Source organism: Vigna angularis, chromosome 8, assembly GCF_016808095.1.
Source record: "Vigna angularis cultivar LongXiaoDou No.4 chromosome 8, ASM1680809v1, whole genome shotgun sequence".
NCBI classification, from domain to species: Eukaryota; Viridiplantae; Streptophyta; class Magnoliopsida; order Fabales; family Fabaceae; genus Vigna; species Vigna angularis.
The window spans coordinates 31,990,266-32,012,887 of NC_068977.1; the positions used below are offsets into that span (position 1 = coordinate 31,990,266).

The 22,622-nt window shown below is 31.8% G+C and overlaps 4 protein-coding genes across 4 annotated transcripts; all 4 read right to left on the bottom strand.

The window, feature by feature from the left end:
• Positions 1-5,364: 5,364 nt before the first annotated feature.
• On the bottom strand, positions 5,365-12,231 carry LOC108344037 (disease resistance protein Roq1-like). The gene is made up of 8 exons (XM_052867432.1): positions 11,298-12,231; positions 10,811-11,101; positions 9,914-10,705; positions 8,747-9,834; positions 7,530-8,643; positions 7,069-7,365; positions 6,250-6,987; positions 5,365-6,153 (listed from the first exon to the last, which is right to left on the bottom strand). The coding sequence occupies exons 4-8, from the start codon at positions 9,214-9,216 to the stop codon at positions 5,503-5,505; spliced, it is 3,270 nt and encodes a 1,089-aa protein (XP_052723392.1). The 5' UTR covers positions 9,217-9,834; positions 9,914-10,705; positions 10,811-11,101; positions 11,298-12,231; the 3' UTR covers positions 5,365-5,502.
• Positions 9,559-11,827, bottom strand: LOC128193394 (disease resistance protein Roq1-like). The gene is made up of 6 exons (XM_052867918.1): positions 11,818-11,827; positions 11,298-11,713; positions 10,811-11,101; positions 10,115-10,705; positions 9,909-10,016; positions 9,559-9,834 (listed from the first exon to the last, which is right to left on the bottom strand). Exons 1-6 carry the CDS (start codon positions 11,825-11,827, stop codon positions 9,559-9,561), a joined length of 1,692 nt encoding a protein of 563 aa, XP_052723878.1.
• Positions 12,232-12,292: 61 nt separating the features above from the next.
• On the bottom strand, positions 12,293-13,270 carry LOC128193347 (TMV resistance protein N-like). Its single transcript, XM_052867919.1, has 2 exons — positions 12,801-13,270; positions 12,293-12,413 (listed from the first exon to the last, which is right to left on the bottom strand). Exons 1-2 carry the CDS (start codon positions 13,268-13,270, stop codon positions 12,293-12,295), a joined length of 591 nt encoding a protein of 196 aa, XP_052723879.1.
• Positions 13,271-15,309: 2,039 nt separating this feature from the next.
• LOC128193596 (TMV resistance protein N-like) lies at positions 15,310-19,159 on the bottom strand. The gene is made up of 5 exons (XM_052867431.1): positions 18,658-19,159; positions 17,437-18,550; positions 16,987-17,277; positions 16,104-16,898; positions 15,310-16,007 (listed from the first exon to the last, which is right to left on the bottom strand). Exons 1-5 carry the CDS (start codon positions 19,125-19,127, stop codon positions 15,387-15,389), a joined length of 3,291 nt encoding a protein of 1,096 aa, XP_052723391.1. The 5' UTR covers positions 19,128-19,159; the 3' UTR covers positions 15,310-15,386.
• Between the last annotated feature and the right edge of the window lie 3,463 nt (positions 19,160-22,622).

Below are 22,622 nucleotides of genomic sequence, written 5' to 3' on the forward strand. Positions count from 1 at the left end.
GTTTATTTGAGTTAATTTGGAGGTAAGTAAGAATGAATTTGAAAATAAAGTTTGTAAGAATTAATGTAGTATTTGATTGACGTGATAAATTAAAAAAATTTACTTCCAAATCCAATCTTATTTACCTCCAAATTCACTCAAATAATCAACAAAAAAAATTATTTTCAAATTCTCTCAGATCCCCTCAATTACTCTCTCTCAAATCCACTCATTAGTTACACGATTAAGATGATTATAAAAAAAAACATGAAATAAAACAAAAAAATAATAATTTAATATACCAAAATAGTTTTAAAAAGTTAAAAATAAACCTTTTATTTATAATTTTATAAGTTCATCGGAGAGAAAAAAAAGGATAATTGTGAGAGAGCACAATGATGACCATCCTAGACTCTTCAATTCCTTTTTGAAGTGCTGGTGTGATTTCCTGTGAATTTTCCTATCACAGAGCTTTGTAGAAACTATTATCCATGAAACTACCCTGTCACATAGAACAGAGTTTCGTAGAAATTATTATCTGTGAAACTTTCCTGTCACAAAAAGCTTTATAGAGATTAGCAGTGAAACTATCATCTTCTTTTCCTCTCTTTTCTCTCAAAAGTTAACACTATGCATACCCCTACTCTATGTTACGAGACAGGTCTTCAAGTTTCAAGTTCCTAGAAATTTCCCATTATAAATGTTAGCGCGTTCGTACTATAAATGGAAAATATCTTTGTTTCCGTCTTTTCGATTCCCTCATTATAACGTTCATTTATAAAGATTATAAATTATAAAACCACGTAATTAATTAACATGGTTGGTTCATTTGATTTTCACCTTTGATAATTCTATACCCAATTCAAACAATTGAGTTTAAATTGATTTGTTTGATTAAGTTGGGTTTATCTAAGTTATTCATTCCTAATGATCTCAAACTACTGTTTCTAGTGCAACTACATTTCTTCTAATGTAAAAGTTTTTATTTTTACATTATTCGTTTAAGTTAATTGTGAATGTTTTTTTAGTTTTTCTCAATTTCAATCTTTTTTCTCTTTGGTCATCTAAAAGCTGATTATAGGTTTATTGTTAGACTATTTATAATTAATTTTCTATCGATTTTAAACTTAATTTATTAGATAATATTTAAAAAATAAAAAATTATTTTTGGTAAAAGTATTAATTTCCTTTAAAAACCGAGTTTATTCTAAAATGTTCTGAAAAAGGGATCAACATTGGTTTTATATCAAACAAGCGTGTTTAAGTGGCTTCTAAATTTAGCTGAGAGAAAAAAACAAAAGACATGTTCTATTCTCCATGATAGAACAAAATTTAATTATGTTGCTGCAACTCTTTCATCTTACTGGATCAACTAAAATCTCTTCATCTACTTACAACATTAGAAAAAAAAACAACCAGAAAAACAAAAAAGAAATGATAACGTACCAAAATTGTAAGGCCTGTAAATAAAAATGGACTATTGGACCCTAGTTGGAGACAGTTAAGCCCAGATTAAGGGAACCTGACCTTAGGCCAGGGTCATTCCCCAAAAGTCAGAATCTTCACTTTTGTCCTTCTCTTTCTCTCTCTAAATAGAAACCTTTTTTTTTTCCTAAATAATTGTTCTGCCTTCTCTCTAAAAGATCCAAGTACTGAACCGTTTAAGTTTTAATTTGAAGGTGCATAAACAATCGCGGTGACAAGAGCTTCATTTTGAACCGAACAATTTCCTGTTCGGACCGTTAAGTTTCCTTTTCCCTTCTCTTTCACTGTTCTAGAACCTAGGGCATACAACTTTGTTGGGTTCACGTGCCTTGTATGTTTTTCCTTTCATTCTCTGTCTATTAGAGCTCTAAGAGCTATGTTTTATCACCAATTTGGTGATCTGTAGGTTCTGTCAAGTTCCGCCCTGTGTGGAGGGTACTGTTAGGGCATCTATTGTGAGTTGTATTGAGCAACCCAAAAGAAGAAGGTAAGGGGAGCTAGTCATATACTGTTTGGACTGTATTATGTGTGTGTTTGAATAACTTGTAATTTATGGCATGTTGAGTTGTATTGGTGAATATGTGGAATTTTGTATGACCATGGTATATTGATGTTTGTTGGACTTGGATATGAAAGGGCTTCTCACGTGAGGAATCTTCTAGCGAGACCTATTGTCTCTACTTCCTGGGCTAAAAAGGCTTTAAGGCCTCAAACTATTGTTGTGGGCCAACAATTTAATAGAGGGTGTTGCTCCCTATACCACCACAAATCTTTTCCTGCACCACCCCATTCTATAATTGTCCTTCAGTAAAAATTGAATTACCATATTTAAAATGTTAAAAAAAATAAACGAAAATAAAAAATCCAACATTTAACGGACATCAGTTAACGGATATCCATGTCCGCTGAAGGCCGAACGGATTTCCACATCCGTTTCGGCTTTACTAGTACACACATTTACATATATATACATGGGAAAGCGTGGAGTACGCATGCAAGACGCTAAGGAAGGGGGAGGAGACGGTGCACTACGAGGTGGAGATAATGCAGCACGTGTCGGGCACCCTGGGATTGTAACTCTGAAAGTGGTGTATGAGGATGCGGAGTGTTGGCACCTTGTGATGGAGTTGTGTTTTAAGGGAAGGTTGGTTGATAAGATGAGGGAGGGGCCGTGTTCGGTATTGTCATGATTATGGGCGTGATCCATAGGGATATTAAGCCTAAGAATGTTCTAATTACTGGAACTGAGAAGATAAAAGTGTAAGGATGGGTGATGGAAATGAAAAAGAGAAAGAAAATAAGGGAAGGGGGAATGGGTGATGGAAATGAAAAAGAGAAAGAAGGGAAGGGGGGATGGGTGATGGAAATGGAAAAGAGAAGGAGAAGAGGGGGCGGGGGGAGGTAGTGGGGGACTGAGAAGAGAGGGGGGAGGATGGGTATGGGTGATGGAAAGGAAAGAGAAGGAAAAGAGGAGGGAGGGAGGGGGGGGGGGGTGCGTGGCTGGAATGAGATATTGAATTAGGGTATTTAATTAAAAATATAAAAAATTAATGATAAAAGTAAAAGAAATTTAACCTAATGATATTTTTGGAAAAAAAAGAATAATTGGAAAGGTACCGTAAGAAGAGTGTGGTGGTGGAGAGAGCAACACCCTTTAATAGATCCACTACTTTTTTTAATTGACAGTTCAACACATAAATAAAGATTGTCCTTCAAACACCAAAACTCATGATAAGGGAAAAGGTAAATTGAAACGACCACAATTAATTGAAAAACACAAAAAAAGAAAATAAATCATTTTCACAAATCAAATATAAAATACACAAATTAAAAGAAAAATAAAAGGACACAAAAAAATTAAAAACTCAAGAAAAATGAATAAAATATTAGATTTTTTTCAAAATGATAGAAAAATAAGATAAAAAGAGAAATTAGAAGCTGCTTTATATATTAGATGATCGAGAACCACTATCTGATATATATATATATATATATATATATATATATATATTTATATATTAGATGATCGAGGACTACCATCTAGAATGAATATATATATTCCAGATGGTAGTCCTCGATCATCTATTACCATCTGGAATATATATATATATATATATATATATATATATATATATATATATATATATATATATATGAAAAGAAATTAAAGTAGAACATCTACAGTATATATATTTATAATTTTACACAATTATGGTTTTATAATTTTATAATTTAAAAACTTTATAATTATATAACTTAAAATATCATACTTTAATAATTTGATAATTATATAATTTTATAATTCTAATTCTATAATTCTATAATTCTGTAATTCTGTATAATTCTATAGTTTTATAATTTTATAGTTTTATAATTTTATAGTTTGATAATTTGATAATTTGAAAATTTGAAAATTTAAAAATTTGAAAATTTGAAAATTTGAAAATTTGAAAATTTAAAATTTTTATAAATTTATAATCTGATATTTTATAACTTTATAATTTTATAATTTTATAATTTTATAATTTTATAATTTTATAATTTTATAATTTTATAATTTTATAATTTTATAATTTTATAATTTTATAATTTTATAATTTTATAATTTTATAATTTTATAATATTATAATTTTATAATTTTATAATTTTATAATTTTATAATTTTATAATTTTATAATTTATAATTTTATAATTTTATAATTTTATAATTTTATAATTTTATAATTTTATAATTTTATAATTTATAATTTTATAATTTTATAATTTTATAATTTTATAATTTTATAATTTTATAATTTTATAATTTTATAATTTTATAATTTTATAATTTTATAATTTTATAATTTTATAATTTTATAATTTTATAATTTTATAATTTTATAATTTTATAATTTTATAATTTTATAATTTTATAATTTTATAATTTTATAATTTTATAATTTTATAATTTTATAATTTTATAATTTTATAATTTTATAATTTTATAATTTTATAATTTTATAATTTTATAATTTTATAATTTTATAATTTTATAATTTTATAATTTTATAATTTTATAATTTTATAATTTTATAATTTTATAATTTTATAATTTTATAATTTCGGATTTGATAATTGTATAATTTTATAATTTAGGATTTTATAATTTAGGATTTTATAATTTTTTTACGATTTTGTAATTTTATAGTTTCATAATTTATAATTTTATAATTTTATAATTTTATAATTTAATAATTGTATTATTTTATAAAGTTTTTAAATTATAAAATTATAAAATTATCCAATTGTAAAATTATAAAATGTTCAATGGCTATGTTTAAAAATGAAAAAATTGTAAACAGTAAAGTTAAAAAATTTTGAAATATAAAAGTATAAGTTTTAAAATTACTAATTATGACTTTTTAAAGTGATAAATTATGTATGACAAACTCACCAAGGTGAGAGATAATAAGCAGGGCACTTAATAACCACATATCTCCTTAACAAAAATTTTTACTTATGTATTGAATAGAATTCAAAAATTTATTAAAATTTCTCAATTTTATGAGAGACTTAAAACATAATTAAGTCTTAATATTATTATAACAGGTTCTATAGACAAATGTAAACTTTGTGAGTTTTAGTGTATTTAAGATGTGTATTAGTTACATATTTTTTTACTCATAATAATAATGTTGGTATTATAATAAATAATTTAGAAATTAGAAAATCAACTCTTTATATAAAAACTTGAAAGGTTGAAAATGCCTAAAATCATGAGATAGATGATCAAGCTGAAGATGGAACAAGTTGAATTTGTGACCATCAAAGAAATCATTATTAAATGACGGTTAGAATATATATATATATATATATATATATATATATATATATATATATATATATATATATATATATATATATATATATATTAAAAATGGAAATATCCCACTCATACTCAAGTTGGGTTGGTGCTGAGGCTAGTAAATAAAGTAAAAAACAAAAGCACAAAGAAAAAGAAAAAGATCTTTGTCTTATTTGTTGTTGGTATAAGGATCATCAAACCGAATTGCTTCCATGATGCTGTTTTCCTCTTTGAATACATGGATTCCTGATGCAGTTTTCTTCTTTTTCCTCTTCTTCCTTCTTCTTCCATGGTGTCTTCCATGATGCTATTTTCTTCTTCTTCTGCCTTTTCTTCTTTTTCTTCCTCTTCTTCTTCTCCTTCTTCCTTTTCTTCCTCTTTTCTTCTTCTTCCATGATATCTTCCATGATATAAGGATCATCAAACCGAATGTCTTTCTTGTTTTCCTCGAATACATGGATTCCTGTTGCTTTAACTATAGAGGCACCTATAGAAATATTATATTTAACCTTCACGTGATTCCATTCCTTTTCTGAAGGTTGTTCATGCAAATTACCATACATTTTTAGATCAGAGAAGTATGTTAGATCGAATTCAAATTTCGTCTGCTCCATCAAATACATGCTTGCGTCTGTTTGAGATTTCCCATTAATGTACACAGCAGGGTAAAAGATACTTAAGTTATCATTTTTATTCATATGTATAATAAGAAGAGAAAGAACTCTGGCAGGAAACTTATTACGAAACCAGAAAGAACATGAAGGTCCACTGCTCTTGAGATCAAACCACTCTGGAAACCTTGCTCCTGGAAACCAGAACCAAGATTTTCTAGATTCGTATAGTTCCTGTTAGTCATACATAATTCATAAAGAACTCATTAGCTTACCAACATTAAGAGCACTACGTATTATCAATCAAAAAATTCAAAAGCAAGACAAAACCTTATTTAGCAACATGTCTAAGCTGGTGGAAGTCAAAGATATACAGTTTGTTGCAGTGAAATGTTCTAATTTTGGTGGAAACCCTCTTATTTCCTCAAGATGTTTGCAATAACTCACATCAAGCTCGTTGAGGTTGTGAAATTCTTTGATGCATTCAGGAAGGTGTTTGAAATTATTGTCCCGTAGACTTAAAATACGCACTTGTGCCAACTGCATGAAACCTGCCGAAAAGAAGTTATCATTCAGGTTGCAAGACTGTGCTGAAAAACACTCTAACTTTGAAGGAACCATTGAGCCTCCGTTATCTTCAGTAACACTCAAAGTAGACAAGTTAGGCAAGTGAACAATTTTACATGATGACAAGAATAACTCTTCGAGTCCAATAAGATTTTGAAACGACAGTGGCAATTCTTTAATGGGAAGCTTCTCCAATACAAGTTTCCTTATGTTTTCCATCTTTTCTAGTATTTCTGGAAATTTCTCAAGACTGGAACAAAATGAAAGTTTTAGGCTTTCAAGAGTGGGCAAGTTGAGAGGTGGAAAATTCGTAAGCTTGATGCAATGTTCCGCCTGCAATATTTTAAGTTTACTCATTAAACCAATTGAGTCGTGAACTGCAACTAAACTCTCACACCTGTTAAATGAAACTTCCTCCAAATTTACGAAATCAGACATATCTGGTATCTTTGTCAAAAATTTGCAGCAGTCAAAATTCAAGACAGATAGATTCTCGAACTTCTGCAATAAAGAGAAAAAAAGTTAAGATATTTATGCTGTTTTAATAATTTACAAGATGAGGAAAACACTCTTCAAGCTTGCCTTTGATGAGTCAAGGAATTCAAATGACGTAAAATGACTGTGAGGTAGCTTGCATGTCACAAGATTGCTCGGATCAAAATTTGATGGTAAAGAATTTGAAGGGTATCCATGCCATTCCAGTACTCTCAAACTTTCCGGAAAATAATTGGGACCTTTGGAAAATTTACCATCTCTAATGATAAGTATTTTAAGGTTTTTCATTCTTCTGAAGGCGTTGGGATTCCATTCTACCGTTTTTTCTCGCTCATATATAGACCAATCGAAATCCAGGATTATGATTTCAGTTTTGCTAGTACCCTGTTAATGCAAAAGTCACATTCAGAAATCCAAAAAAATTCACGTTTTAAGAGAACTTTGCAAAATTGTAAAGAGAAAAAAAAATACTATGATGTGAACAGATGACACAAAAAATATTAAATCAAGCTAAGAAAGTACAACAGTCATTGATGAAGCTTACTTACCTTGTCGTGTTTTAAAACATGAAGGATATCTTTCTTTAACCATAATCTCCTGCGCTTCCCTGGCTCTTCGGGTGACTTTTGCCATTCAATATGTCTACCCATGTCCTCAATCAAGTCGTGCATATCAATATAATCTTCTCCATCCCTCCAAAAACCTATGAGAGATTTATCCACCAACACCCCAATATGATGTTTCATGTCGTTATCATAAAGAACATCAAGTATATTTTCAACTTCTTCCAAACTACTTTCATTAAAGAAACAGGCGATGTCAAGAAAGACGCTTTTTTCTTCTTCCCCCAAAGCAACGTAGCTTACTTTAAGTATCTCTAGAATTTCACCGTTTGGAATTCTTTTGTAATGTTCAATCGCAGACTCCCATTCTTCTACACTTTTGCTATACAAGTTGGAACCTATTACTTTTAAAGCCAATGGAAGACCAGAAGCATAAGTTACTACACGTTTCAACACGTCCTCGTAACTTGGATCAACTTTTTCCCTTTCGAAAGCATTCCATATAAGCAATTGAAGAGAATCATCAAAATTCAATGCCTCCATCTCATAAGTTCTTTTAATCCCATGAGATTTTAGCAGCTGTTCGTCCCGAGTGGTAATGATAACCCTGCTGCCGGGACCAAACCAATCAGCTCTTCCAGCAAATGCTTGTAACTGCTCTCTGTCGTCAACATCATCTAGAATCAAGAGAACCTTCTTTCGCCCCAGCCTCTGCTGTATCATTGATGCTCCTTCTTGCCAACTTGTTAAGATGATATTCTTCTCACTAAGCATTTTTGAAAGAAAGATGCTTTGGAGGAGATGTAACCTATTTTTGTTTGAATTTTTTCTTACATTTTGAAGAAAACATGATTCATCAAAATAAGCAGCAATCGAATTATAAACTACTAGAGAGAGTGTTGTTTTCCCTAACCCACCCATTCCATGGATCCCTATCATGTGGACAACATCTTCCGATCCAACATCCAAAAGTTTCTTGACTTCCAGCACCTGTGACGGTAGGCCAACTAAGTAATCCGGAACAAGTAAAGGAGTAAGTTTAATCACTCCGGAAACCCGTTCAACAATGCTCCCAATAAACTTGTACTGGTATTCATCCCTGTTCCAAACATTAAAGTTTAACTAAGCTAAACTAGAAAACCATGTCTTGATAGTTATACTAATTTTCAATCAAATAAAAAGATTGGTAATTAGCTGGGTACCCATCTCCCAAGTGATAGCCAGACAAGTCAGCAACTTCACGCAGAGCCATCTTCCATTTTTGTAACTTCTCCTTCTGCTCTTTGAACCTCTTTTCATGCTTAGCCAATGCTTCTGCATAGCTACCTTTCTGATGTCTGACATAAGAAGGATCCACCTCATAAAACACTGGTATAACCAACAACCCTTTACTCTTGCAGTGAAGGATGGTTACAAGTTCATCCAAACAGAAGGAGGAAGAAGCATAGTTGTGAGAGAGCACAACGATGGCAATCCTAGACTCTTCAATTGCTTTCAGAAGCGCTGGTGTGATTTCCTCTCCTCTTTGAAGTTTGTCATCATCCATGAAAGTGTGAAGTCCCCTGTCACAGAGAGCTTTGTAGAGATAACCAGTGAAACCATAACCAGTGTCTTCCCCTCTAAAGCTGAGGAACACATTGTACGTGAATCTACGGGAACTTGGAGTCGCCATTGGAACAAAGTCTGGAGTGATAATTGTTAACGTGTTGGGACTGTAAGGGGAATCAAACTTTGTATAAAACTTAAATTAGAAGAGTGAAATGTAAAGGAATACAGAATCAAGGGCGAAACAGTAATTAGCTGTTGTCCTGTATTTTCCACTATCTTCTCTCAAAAGTCAAACTTTTGGAAAATAGTCAACACATACATAACTTTGCTAAGTTATGTACGTGAGTCCAACCTTATAAGTAGTTGACACCACTCTTCACCCAAAACCTTAAGGCAATGAGTTAATGTGTCTTCCCACTTATAAACCACTCTACTTTCTCATTTCTCTCCAATGTGGGACTTAAACTCACACTTGGATTCCCAACATATAATCCAATTCCAAAATCTTCACTTCTTTATTCATATGAAAAAGAGACTTTCTAATTTTGCCATCGATGTACACCATGGGTATAGCCAAGTCGAAAGGGCCCAACACAGGTGCAATAAGAAGACAAAGAACTTTGGCAGGGAATTTATTTCGAAACCAGAAAGACATTGAAGGTCCCTTGCTTTGTTTTCCCAACCACTCTGGAACACTTCCCCCTGGAAAGATAAACACTGTCCCTCCAGCCTCGTGAAGTTTCTGCTAGTCACAGTTCATCAACAATTCATCAAATGAACTATCTGCTATCAAAACAAATTAATCAAAAACAATACAAAACCTGGTTTAACAACACGCTTGATCCCGAGGAAGTCAATGATATTCAGTTTTTTGCCTTGAAATGCTTTAAGTTTAGTGGAATCCCTCTGATTTCCCGAAGAAGTCTGCAATCACTCACATCAAGAACATGCAGGTTGTGAAATTCTTTGATGCATTCGGGAAGGAATGTGATATCACTTTCCTGTAGCCATAAATAACTCACTTGAGCCAACTGCAAGAAACCTGCTGAAAGAAAATCATCATTAAGGTTGCAAGAGAGAGCAATAAAGTCATCTAGTTTTGAAGATACGATTGAGCCCACTTGTCCATCACCCTCTTCTGATTTTGCCCATTCCCACCCCTTGCAATTATAAACTTTAAAATCAGACAGTTCAGGCGTCATGAAAATGCTACTTAACCGAACGAAATCACATCTCACTAGTAAATTTTTGAGTCCCGTGAGATTTTGAAATGAAATTGGCAACTCTTTTATGGCAAGTTTAACCAGTTCAAGTCTCTTTATGTTTCCCATATTTCCTAATATTTCTGGAAAATTCTCAAGACTGGAACAATATGAAAGTTCCAGTCTTTCAAGAGAGGTCAAGTGAAGAGGTGGAAAACTCGTAAGGCTGGAGCAACCTTCTGCACTCAATATTTTAAGTTTAGTCATAAAACCTACTGAGTTGTGAACTACAGTTAAACTCTCACACCATTCAAAAGAAAGTTTCTCCAAATTTTGGAGATCGGAAACGTCTGGTATCTGTGTTAAAAGTTTGCAGTCGTCAAAATTCAAGCTGGTTAGATTCTCGAACTTCTGCAAAGAAAATAATAAGGGAAATGAAATAAGAATCAAATGGATACATTTAAAGTGCATTTATCACTTTATACAAGATGAGGAAAATATACTCTTTAAACTTACCTTCGATGAGGCATGGAACCCAAAAGACGCAAAGCAACTGTCAGGTAATTTGCATATGACAAGTTTGTTGGCATGAAAATTAGATGGTAAACAATTTGAAGGATATCGATGCCATTCCAGTACTTTCAAACTTTCTGGAAAATAATTGGGAACTTTGGAAAATTTAACATTTCTATTTATAAGTATTTTAAGGTTTTCCATCTCCATGAAGGTGTTTTCATCACATTCTATTGTTTCTTCATTCTCAGAAATGGAGAAATCCAGACATATGATTTCAATTTTACCTGTTCCCTGTTATTGCAAAAAGGCACGAATCAACCACAGCATAAGTGTAAGACATCAATAAAGAGAAGTTTAAGAACTAACATAAACAGAAAAATATAGAAATTGTGCAAAAAAAAAATAACTATGATGTGAACTATGACAGACAAAAGACTGAATCAAGATAAGAAAACAAATCAATCATTGGTGAAGCTCACTCATATACCATTTTGTATTTTAAAACTTGGATTATATCTTTAGGCAACCATAATCTTCTGCGATTCCCTGGCTCTTTTGCTGATTCTTTCTGGTCAATTTTTCTACCCATGTTCTCAATCAGGTCGTGCATTTCGACTGTACTAAGCAGACTAACCTTTATGAGAGATTTTTCAACCAACACACCAATATGATGTTTCATGCATTCATCATAGAGAGCTCCAAGAATATCTTCTACCTCTCTCAATGCATATCCTTTGAAGCAACAAGCAATGTCAAGAAAAACAACCTTCTCTTCTTCCTCCAAAGCTTCATAGCTTACTTTAAGTATCTCTAGGATTTCTTTCTTAGGAATTCTCTTATACTGTCTGGTAGCAGATTCCCACTCTTTCACACTTTTTCCAAAAAGGTTGGAACCTATTACTTCTAAAGCCAATGGAAGACCAGAAGCATAAGTTACCACACGATTCAAGATTAACTCATAATCTAGATCAGCTTTCTCCTTTTTGAAAGCTTTCAATGTAAGCAACCGAAGAGCATCGTTCTCATTCAATTCCCTCACCTCATATGTTCTTGTAACTTGATGAGTTGCCAACAATTGTTTATCCCGAGTTGTAATGATGATTCTGCTTCCGGGGCCAAACCAGTCACATCCTCCAGCAAGTGCTCGTAACTGTCCGAGATTGTCAACATCATCTAGAATCAGGAGAATCTTTTTCCTCTTGAGCCTACACTTTATCATTGAAATTCCTTGTTGCTTACTTGTTAAGTTAATGTCCTCCTGTCCTAATACTTGTGATATAAGGATGCTTTGGAGGTGTTCTAACCCATGTTTGTTTGATTTTTCTCTCACGTTTTCAAGAAAACACAAACTATCAAAATTCTCAGCAATTAAACCATTATAAACAGCTCGAGCAAGTGTTGATTTTCCTACACCTCCCATTCCGTGGATGCCTATCATGTGGACACCATCATAACATCCAGCCTCTAAGAGCTTCCTAACTTCTAGTACTCGTGAATATCTAGTCCAACTGGGTAATCTGCAACATGTAAACAACAACCACGACCAATCTCGCTACAGACCCACTCAACAATGCTCCCAATAAACTTGTATTCATATTCAATTCTGTTTCAAACAAAAAAGGTTTTAACAAGTTTGTATCCATGTAATCCAATAATGAACTGATAACAGGTGAAAACAATGTATTTAACAAATAACAAATATTATTAGGATAAACTCTAACAATGACTTTGATATCATGTTAAGTCACATCGAGGTATATACATCTCATACATGGAACTAGACATTATTAGGTAGTTCCATCGGAGTTAGAATGATATATTCAATAAACACAAATCTCGCTAAGACAGGTTATAACTCATACCATGTTAAAAAATTCTCACAAATCCAGCTTTTAAAGTGAAATTTACAAATACTTATATATTTTAAATTGACCTTATCTCTAGTTCAATAACAAAAATTATGAAGTAAAAGATTGGTAATGTGGCGTACCCATCTTTGAAATGATAACCCGACAAGTCAGCTACTTGACGCAGAGTCATCTTCCATTTCTGCAACTTCTCCTTCTTATCTTTGAACCTTTTCTGGTGCTTAGTCAATGCTTCTCCATAACTCCCTTTCTGGTGTCTCACATCTGAAGGGTCCACCTTATAAAATACTGGTATAACAAGTAGACCTTTATTCTTGCAGTCAAGGATGGCTTCAAGTTCATCTAAGCAGAACGAGGAAGAAGCATAGTTTTCAGAGAGCACAGTGATGGCAATCCTAGACTCTTGAATTGCCTTCATAAGTGCAGGTGTTATTTCTTCTCCCCTCTCAAGCTTGTCATCATCAATGAAAGTGTGAATTCCCTTGTCACGAAGAGCTTTGTAAAGATTGCCAGTGAAACCATAGCGCGTGTCTTCTCCTCTAAAGCTGATAAACACATCATAGGTGAATGTCGAGGAGGTTATTGTCGGCATTAAATGAGAGCTTAGAGTGTATATGGAATTAATCTTTGAATAAATATGAAATTTATATAAGCACTGAAGTGTAGAGTTAAATAAAAAAATAAAAGAACTTGCAGGCGGCGTCTCCCGTGATCTTCGATTAATGTAGTAAAAAAGAAAAGAAAAAGGAACATGCGTTCACACATATCTTTGTACAAATAATCTGCAGTACTAGATGTCAGTGTTAAAATAAGTATTTACTTTTAAATTCTTATTCTAGAATGTTTTTTCTCATTAAAAATTATTTTTGCTAAAAGTATTAATCATTTAAAAGTCGAGTTTATTCTAAAATCTTCTGAAAAATGGAACATTGGTTTTATATCGAACAAGCGTGTTTAAGTGGCTTCTAAATTTAGCTGAGAGAAAAACAAAAGACATGTTCTATTCTCGTTCTCTCATGTTAATAGACAGAAGTGCTATTGTTTAGTCCCTTAAATTAAAATGAGTAAAGATGGTGAGGAAGAAGATAAGTTACGTAGATGGCTTGTTTTGTCTCCAAATTCAAACCTGAATGATGACATTGAGAAAATGTTACCAAACATATTGAAAATACCACAGCAGTGTTAATTATTACAGGAATGAACTTTATAGAAAATTCTCTTTTTCTCCTCTCTTTACTGTCAAAAGTCAACACCATGCATAACTCCTACTCTACTTTACGAGACAGGTCTTCATCAAATTTCAAGTTCTTAGAAATTTCCCATAATAAAGTGTACACACAATTATTTAGAGTAATTGACAGATCTGTTTAAGTTTACACATCATAGAGTATAAATTTATTATAAAGTACAATAAAGTATATATATAAACAGATCTGTTCTATCAAATAACGAACCATTTTTCTTAGCCATGATGAGTAATTTGGTCTTATAAATAGAAAGGAAGGAAGTGTTGCTGTAATTTAATTAGATTTAATGATGCTGATGTAAATTGTGTCGAAATAGAGTTCAGGTATTAGAAATATGGATGAAACTTTTTACAGCCATAGTTGAACTGATTGTTATATCAAAAAAATGTTTATTGATATGATTCAGTTTTGCATATCTGTAATCTGTATTATATTCCCATTTGTATTCAACAGATTATATCAATGCAAGGACACTCTTTGCTTTAATTAAAAGAAATTTACTTTGTTAAATGATTGTTTCAAGAAAAAAGGACTGAAAGATTAAACATGTCAATTATGAGGAAAAACAAGTTCAATGCTCATAAAAAAATAAACTACGAGTTTTTTTATGAAACAAATATAGTAGAAATTGCACTTACCTCTATCGAGTTTTAACCGATATATTTTTTTTCTTGTTCTTTTTTATGTTTTGAAAATTAAACCAATCATTTGTTGATTTTATCACCTACATGGAAAAATCCTCCACCCCTTGCATCTATAAACAATAAAATTAGACAATGCACACAGTCCCCGTATAACTGGAGTCCAGTAAGATTTAGAAATGAAACTGGCAAATCTTTTATGGAAAAGTTTCTTTAAAAGAAGTGTTAGAAAACTAGATGAATAAACTAAAAGACAACAAGGTATAGGTATGGATAAAAAGAGGTTAATCAAGTAAAACAATTTTTATAACAAATAATAATAATTATAAGATCATGTAAATGATAGGGAAGATTAGTTTGACTTGATTATTTGTTAGAAATTCACAAATTTATGACAGACTTAAAACATAATTAAGTATTATTATTATTATTATTATTATTATTATTATTATTATTATCAATATTATTATTATTATTATTATTATTATGATACGGTTCAACACAAATATAAAGCTTGTGAGTTTTAGTATATTTAAAATGTGTATTAGGTAAGTATTTTTTTACTCATAAAAATTTAATATAGTGTTGTTATTATTATAATAATTAGAAATTAGAAAAAAACTCTAACAAAGCTTGAAAGTTTTAAAATGCCTATATTCATGAACATACATACATGATCAAGCTCAAGATGGAACAAGTTGGATTTGTACAATCAGAGCTATCATTATTAAATGGTTTGGGTGTGTGTATATATATATATATATATATATATATATATATATATATATATATATATATAATAAAAATGGAAATATCCCAGTCATACCCTAGTTGGATTGGTGCCGAGGCTGGTAAATAAAGTAAAAAATAAAAGCAAGAAAAGAAAAAGAAAAAGGCCTATGAAAAATTTGCACGTGAAGAAACCTATGGTTCTTAACAAGTGGTTTTCTGATTGAGAAGAGTTGAGATCTTTGTCTAATTTATTGTTGGTATAAGGATCATCAAACCGAATGTCTTCGCTGTTTCCCTCTTTGAATATATGAATTCCTGTTGCTCTAACAATTGAGGTCTCTATGACACCTTCGTATGTAACCTTCACATGTTTCCATTCCTTTTCTAAAGGTAGTTCAAACAAATTACTATACATAGGTATCGTTTGTAGATCAAAGAGGTATGAGTGATCGAATTCAATCATCCTCTCTATTTTCTTGAAATAAAACGGTCTTGGTTGAACTTTCCCATTAATGAACACCATAGGTCTAATCAAACTAAACCCATCTTCATCATCACCCACAGGTGCAATAAGAAGAGAAAGAACTCTGGCAGGAAACTTGTTACGAAACCAGAAAGAACATGAAGGTCCACTGCTCTTCAGATCAAACCACTCTGGAAAACTTGCTCCTGGAAACCAGAACTCAGTTTTTCTAGCTTCGTGCAGTTCCTGTTAGTCATCCATAATTCATAAAGAACTCATTAGCTTACCAACATTAAGAGCACTATGTATTATCAATCAAAAAATTCAAAAGCAAGACAAAACCTTATTTAGCAACATGCTTAAGCTGGAGGAAGTCAAGGATATACAGTTTATTGCCTTGAAATGTTCTAATTTTGGTGGAAACCCTCTGATTTCCTCAAGATGTTTGCAATGACTCACATCAAGAGCCCAGAGGTTGTGAAATTCTTTGATGCATTCAGGAAGGTGTTTGAAATTATTGTCCCGTAGAAATAAACAACGCACATGTGCCAACCGCATCAAACCTCCTGAAAAGAAATCATCATCCAGGTTGCAAGACCAGGCGGCAAACCATTCTACCTTTGAAGGAACCATTGAGCCTAAGTTATCTTCAGCATCTTCTGATTTTACCCATTGCCACCCCCTGCAATTAGTAACACTAAAACGAAACAATTTAGGCATCGTGGCAATGCTACTTGAAAAGTGAACATTTTCACATGGCAAGGATAACTCTTCGAGTCCATCAAGATTTTGAAACGACAGTGGCAATTCTTTAATGGGAAGATCTTGCAATTGAAGTACCCTTATGTTTCCCATCTTTCCTAGTATTTCTGGAAATTTCTCAAGACTGAAACAAAACGAAAGTTCTAGTCTTTCAAGAGTAGGCAAGTTGAGAGGTGGAAAACTCATAAGCTTGATGCATCCTTCCGCATTCAATATTTTCAGTTTATTCATAAAACCAACTGAGTCGTGAACTTCAACTAAACTCTCACAGCCTTTAAATGAAACTTCCTCCAAATTTCCGAGATCAGACATATCGGGTGTCTGTGTTAAAAATATGCACCAGTCAAAATTCAAGACAGTTAGATTTTCGAACTTCTGCAAAGAAAATAAAGAGAAAAAAAGTTAAGATATTTATGTTGTTTTTAATAATTTACAAGATGAGGAAAACATTTTTTAAGCTTACCTTTGATGAGCCAAGGAATCCAAATGAGGTAAAATGACTGTGAAGTAACTTGCACGTCACAAGTTTGTTCGGATCAAAATTTGATGGTAAACAATTTGAAGGGTATCCATGCCACTCCAATACTCTCAAACTTTCCGGAAAATAATTGGGACCTTTGGAAAATTTACCATTTCTAATGATCAGTATTTTAAGGTTTTTCATCCTTATGAAGGCGTTGGTATTCCATTCTAGCGTCTCTTCTTTCTCAGATATAGACAAATCCAGGCATATGATTTCAGTTTCTCTAGTTCCCTGTTAATGCAAAACTCACATTCACGAATCAAAAAAATTCACGTGTTAAGAGAACTGGGAAATTGTTAAGAGAAAAAAATTACTATGATGTGAACAGATGATATAAAAATATTAAATCAAGTTAAGAAAGCATATCAGTGGTCGAAGAAGCTTACTTACCTTGTTGTCTTTTAACACATGAATGATATCTTTCCCTAACCATAATCTCCTGCGCTTCCCTGGCTCTGTGGGCGACTTTTGCAGGTCAATTTGTCTACCCATGTCCTCAATCAAGTCGTGCATTTCAATTACATCAAACCATCCACGCCCAACCTTTATTAGAGATTTTTCCACCAACACTCCAATATGATGTTTCATGTTGTTATCATAAAGAACACCAAGTATACGTTCAACTTCTTTCAAACTACTTCCTTTGAAGCAACAGGCGATGTCAAGAAAGACATATTTTTCTTCTTTCCCCAAAGCATCAAAACTTACTTTAAGTATCTCTAGAATTTGACCGTTAGGAATTCTTTTGTAATGTTCAATCGCAGACTCCCATTCTTCTACACTTTTTCCAACCAAGTTGGAACCTATTACTTCTATAGCCAATGGAAGACCAGAAGCATAAGTTACTACACTTTTCAACACGTCCTCGTAACTTGGATCAACTTTTTCCCTTTTGAAAGCATTCCATACAAGCAATTGAAGAGAATCATTCTTATTCAATTCCTTCATCACATAAGTTCTTTCAATCTCATGAGATTTTAGCAGCTGTTTGTCTCGAGTGGTAATGATAACCCTGCTGCCGGGACCAAACCAATCAGATCTTCCAGCAAATGCTTGTAACTGCTTTCTGTTGTCAACATCATCTAGAATCAAGAGAACTTTCTTTCTACGAAGTCTTTGTTGTATCATTGAAATTCCTCTATGCACACTTGCTAAGTTGATGTCCTTCTCCCCAAGTATTTCTGAAAGAAGGACGGTCTGGAGGTGTTTTAACCCATGTTTATTTGATTCTTCTCTTACATTTTGAAGAAAACATGAACTATCAAAATCATCAGCAATCAAATTATAAACTGCTAGAGAAAGGGTTGTTTTTCCTAACCCACCCATTCCATGAATCCCTATCATGTGGACAACATCATCCGATCCAACATCCAAAAGTTTCTTGACTTTCAGCACCTGTGACAGTAGGCCAACTGGGTAATCCGCAACATGTAAAGGAGCATGATTAATCACCCTAGAAACCCGTTCAACAATTCTCCCAATAAACTCGTACTGGTATGCATCCCTGTTCCAAACATTAAAGTTTAATTAAGTTAAACTAGAAGCATTGTATCCATGTCTTGATACGTATACTAATTTTCAATAAAATAAAAAGATTGGTAAGGTGGGTACCCATCTTTGAAGTGATAGCCAGAGAAGTCAGCAACTTGATGCAGGGCCATCTTCCATTTATGTAACTTCTCCTTCTGCCCTTTGAACCTCTTTTGATGCTTAGCCAATGCTTCTTCATAGCTATCTTTCTGATGTCTGACATTAGAAGGATCCACCTTATAAAACACTGGTATAACCAACAACCCTTTACTCTGGCAGTGAAGGATGGTTGCAAGTTCATCCAAGCAGAAGGAGGAAGAAGCATAGTTGTGAGAGAGCACAATGATGGCAATCCTAGACTCTTCAATTGCTTTCTGAAGTGCTGGTGTGATTTCCTCTCCGCTTTGAAGTTTGTCATCATCCATGAAAGTGTGAAGTCCCCTGTCACAGAGAGCTTTGTAGAGATAACCAGTGAAACCATAACGAGTGTCTTCCCCTCTAAAGCTGAGGAACACATCGTACGTGAATCTACGGAAACTTGGAGTTGCCATTAGAACGAAGTCTGGAGTGATAATTGTTAGCGTGTTGGGACTGTAAATGGAATCAAGCTTTAAATAAACCTGAAATTCCAAGAGTGAAATGTAGGTAATGCAGAGTCAAGTGATTTGGAAATTCCTGTAGAAAATATCGTCAGCTTCGGTCTTCCTGGTTTCTCACTTGGTCAATGCAAACAATAGCCACACAGTAGATAAAAGACAAGACATAAATATGGACAAAAAGAGATTAGAGTCAAACACAATAGATAAATGAAAGAAAACTAAAAGAGTCCAGATTGAGATATTCAAGGCTGGATTGAGACACTCAAGGCTGTCCTTAGAGAAAAAATGTCTTGGGGGCAAGACACAGTATAATGTGTTCCTCTCCCAAGAAGAAGGCATAACACTTCAATAGGGTTATTTATAGGTAAAAGAGAGATATTTATAGGTAGAAGAGAAATATTTAAGATTCAATTATAATTAATATAAAAAAAACAATAATTTGTAATTAATAAAATAAATGTGAAAACGGTTTATACATAAATAACATTTACCTCTAAAATTAATATTGTATAAAAACATTATTAAAAGTAATATTCTATCTTAATTTAATTATATTTTTATAAATTATACTAATATACTTCTAAGAGGATATTTCTAAGTCCAAATGTTTCCCATATTTCTTAATAATTCTGGAAATTTCTCAAGACTGAAACAAAAGAAAGTTCAAGAATTTCAGGACAGGGCAAGTTGAGAGGTGGAAATCTCCTAAGCTTCTCGCAGCCTTCAGCACTTAATATTTAAGTTTGGTCAGAAAATCAACTGAATCGTGAACTGTAACCCTTTAAATGAAAGTTTCTCCAAATTTTGGAGATATGATAAGTCAGGTACTCCTATTAAAAGTTTGCAGTCGTCAAAATTCAAGATGGTTAGATCTTATAACTCTTTCAATATTTAAAACTATGACGATGTTTATAATTAATTAAAACAAATTTAAACGGTGAAATAGGACTAAGTTGATTTTAAAAGATGTCATTTTATAAAATAGTTAATCATTTTAAAATAAACGTTTTTTTTAATGTCAGAATTTTAAACAAGAAAAAAAAAGAATAGTATCATACACAATTTTTAACATAATTATCAAGTAAAAAAATATTCATAATAAAATTATATCCTAGAAGAAAATTTAATAAAGCAGTACTCCATTTTCAAGAATGAATGAATGTTCGAATATTTTAATATTAAAAATTTAAAGTATAACTAAAAGTTTTATGAGATGAGTTTCATTATTTTTAATCATATCATTGTTTTTAAAATAATTTTTTTTGGAGCTTTTGTTTTTCTATAGTTGTTTTACCTACTGGGTGAAAAGATCATAGGTGTTAAAGTGATCATTATAGCAAGACCTTTTAGTTTAGCCGAGTAGTTATTGCAAAAGAGTGAGTTAGTTTATATTTTTTTTCTCTAACTTTCATGTTTTTCACACTGTATGTGTCATTTAAGTTTTTTTTTAGATTCTCTGTTGATCAGTGGTTCTAATCGTGTATCCTGATCATGTTTCCGTAATTTGTAAGTACAGATAAAATTCTTTGAGTCGAGGAAGTGGTTTTAGGTTCATTTAGGATCGTTTGATCATTTAATCGATAAGGGAAGCTAATTTTGGTTGTTTTTATAGAATGTAGAAATTGATAATCTGTTTTGATGTGTGTTGTATGGTGTGAAATTCTTATCAAATTGTTTGAATGAGTGGTTGATGAAACCTAATTATATATGACAGTTTAGGTAAGTTAAAATTTGAGGAAATGTAGATTTTGATAATTGATGGTGTGATATTTATATGATTGGTAGTGTGTGACTGTTATGTACTTATTCCAGGATGAATTGGAAGTGGCATTAAATGAAAAATGTTGTAAGGTAGATATTAGTGAAAGAGGAGGTTATTGTACTGTTTTGTGGTCCAATTTAGGGGTACCAGTAGGCCAATTTCTAGAGCAACGAGTTTGGAGTGGTATCTGAAGTTTGGTAAGTGGTTTAAGGTCATTTATAACTTGTTTAAGTTCTTAGATGGCTAAAATGTGATGTGAAGTTGAGAGATAAGAACTGAGTTTAGATATAGACTCATTTTGGGTTAAATTAAGGGGGGTTTGATAAGTGAAATCTTTTGCTAAAATAATTTAAAAAATTAAAAATTATTTTTTCTGAAAGCATTAATCTCCTTTGAAAACCGAGTTTATTCTAAAATGTTATGAAAAAGGAATCAACATTGGTTTTATATTGAACAAGCGAGTTTAATTGGCTTCTAAATTTAGCTGAGAGAAAAAACAAAAGACATGTTCTATTCTGGTTCTCTCGTTTTAACAGGCAGAAGTGCTATTTCAATGTTTGTTTTTAGTCCCCTAAACTAAAATGAGTAAAAATGGTGAGGAAGGAGAAAAGTTATGTAGATAACTTGTTTGGTCTTGAAAATCAAACCTGAATTATGAGATTAAGAAAATGTTACCAAACATATTGGAAATATCCATCAGTGTTAATTATTACAGGAATGAACTTTATAGAAAATTCTCTTTTTTTTTCTCTCTTTTCCCTCAAAATTCAACACTATGCATAACCCCTACTCTACGTTACCAGACAGGTCTTTGTCAAGTTTCATGTTCTTATAAATTTCCCATAATAAATGTTAGCGTGTTGGGACGGTAAATGGAAAATATCTGTCTTCTTCTTTCTCATTTGTTTCATTATATTGGTCAATGTAAACAATAGCGACACAATTATTTAGAATAATTGACAGATCTGTTTAAATTTACACATAATAAAGTATAAATTTATTATAAAGTATATATATAAACAGATCTGTTACTATCAAATAATGAACCATTTTTCCTTGCCATGATGGGTAATTTGGTCTTATAAATAGAAAGAAGAAAGTGTTGCTGTAATTTAATTAGATTTAAGATGCGGATGAAAATTATGAATAGAGGTCAGGTATTACAAATGTGGATGAAACTTTTTACAGCCATATTTGACCTGATTGTTATATCATAAAAATGTTTATTGATCACCCTGGATTTATGGTTCAGCTTTGCATATCTGTAATCCGTATTATATTATTCAACCGATTATATCAATGCAAAGACCCTCTTTGCTTTAATTAAAAGAAATTTACTTTGTTAAATGATTGTTTCAAGAAAAAATGACTGGAAGATTGAAGAACATGTCAATTATGAGAAAAAACAAGTTCAATATGTTGTTTGTTTGAGTGATGTAACATCTCTTTTAATAATTTTTAATAATGTAAAATTATTAAATAAGTTATATAAATAATAAAAATTAACAATGAAGTGAGTTAGAAATATAACTACTATATTACTGTAATCTATAAAGCATATGTTGAGTATAATAAGTTATATATATATATATATATATATATATATATATATATATATATATATATATATATAGTAACAAAAAGCTGAAATTTTCAAATGAACAAAGTTTATATATGATAGAACA

Bases quoted from the DNA above. Each gene is read 5' to 3' on its own strand.
- LOC108344037 (XM_052867432.1), bottom strand. From the start codon at position 9,216: ATGGCGACTCCAAGTTCCCGTAGATTCACGTACAATGTGTTCCTCAGC. The intron at 8,644-8,746 runs GTACCCAGCTAA...TGTTTGGAACAG, and splicing joins GGCTATCACTTGGGAGATGG to GGATGAATACCAGTACAAGT. The intron at 6,154-6,249 runs GTTTTGTCTTGC...TATGACTAACAG, and splicing joins TAGACATGTTGCTAAATAAG to GAACTATACGAATCTAGAAA.
- LOC128193394 (XM_052867918.1), bottom strand. The intron at 11,102-11,297 runs GTATATGAGTGA...TTGCAATAACAG, and splicing joins AAGTTTTAAAATACAAAATG to GGAACAGGTAAAATTGAAAT. The intron at 10,017-10,114 runs GTGAGTTATTTA...GAGTGATTGCAG, and splicing joins GTTTCTTGCAGTTGGCTCAA to ACTTCTTCGGGAAATCAGAG.
- LOC128193347 (XM_052867919.1), bottom strand. From the start codon at position 13,270: ATGCCGACAATAACCTCCTCGACATTCACCTATGATGTGTTTATCAGC. The intron at 12,414-12,800 runs GTACGCCACATT...TGTTTGAAACAG, and splicing joins GGTTATCATTTCAAAGATGG to AATTGAATATGAATACAAGT.
- LOC128193596 (XM_052867431.1), bottom strand. From the start codon at position 19,127: ATGGCAACTCCAAGTTTCCGTAGATTCACGTACGATGTGTTCCTCAGC. The intron at 18,551-18,657 runs GTACCCACCTTA...TGTTTGGAACAG, and splicing joins GGCTATCACTTCAAAGATGG to GGATGCATACCAGTACGAGT. The intron at 16,008-16,103 runs GTTTTGTCTTGC...GATGACTAACAG, and splicing joins TAAGCATGTTGCTAAATAAG to GAACTGCACGAAGCTAGAAA.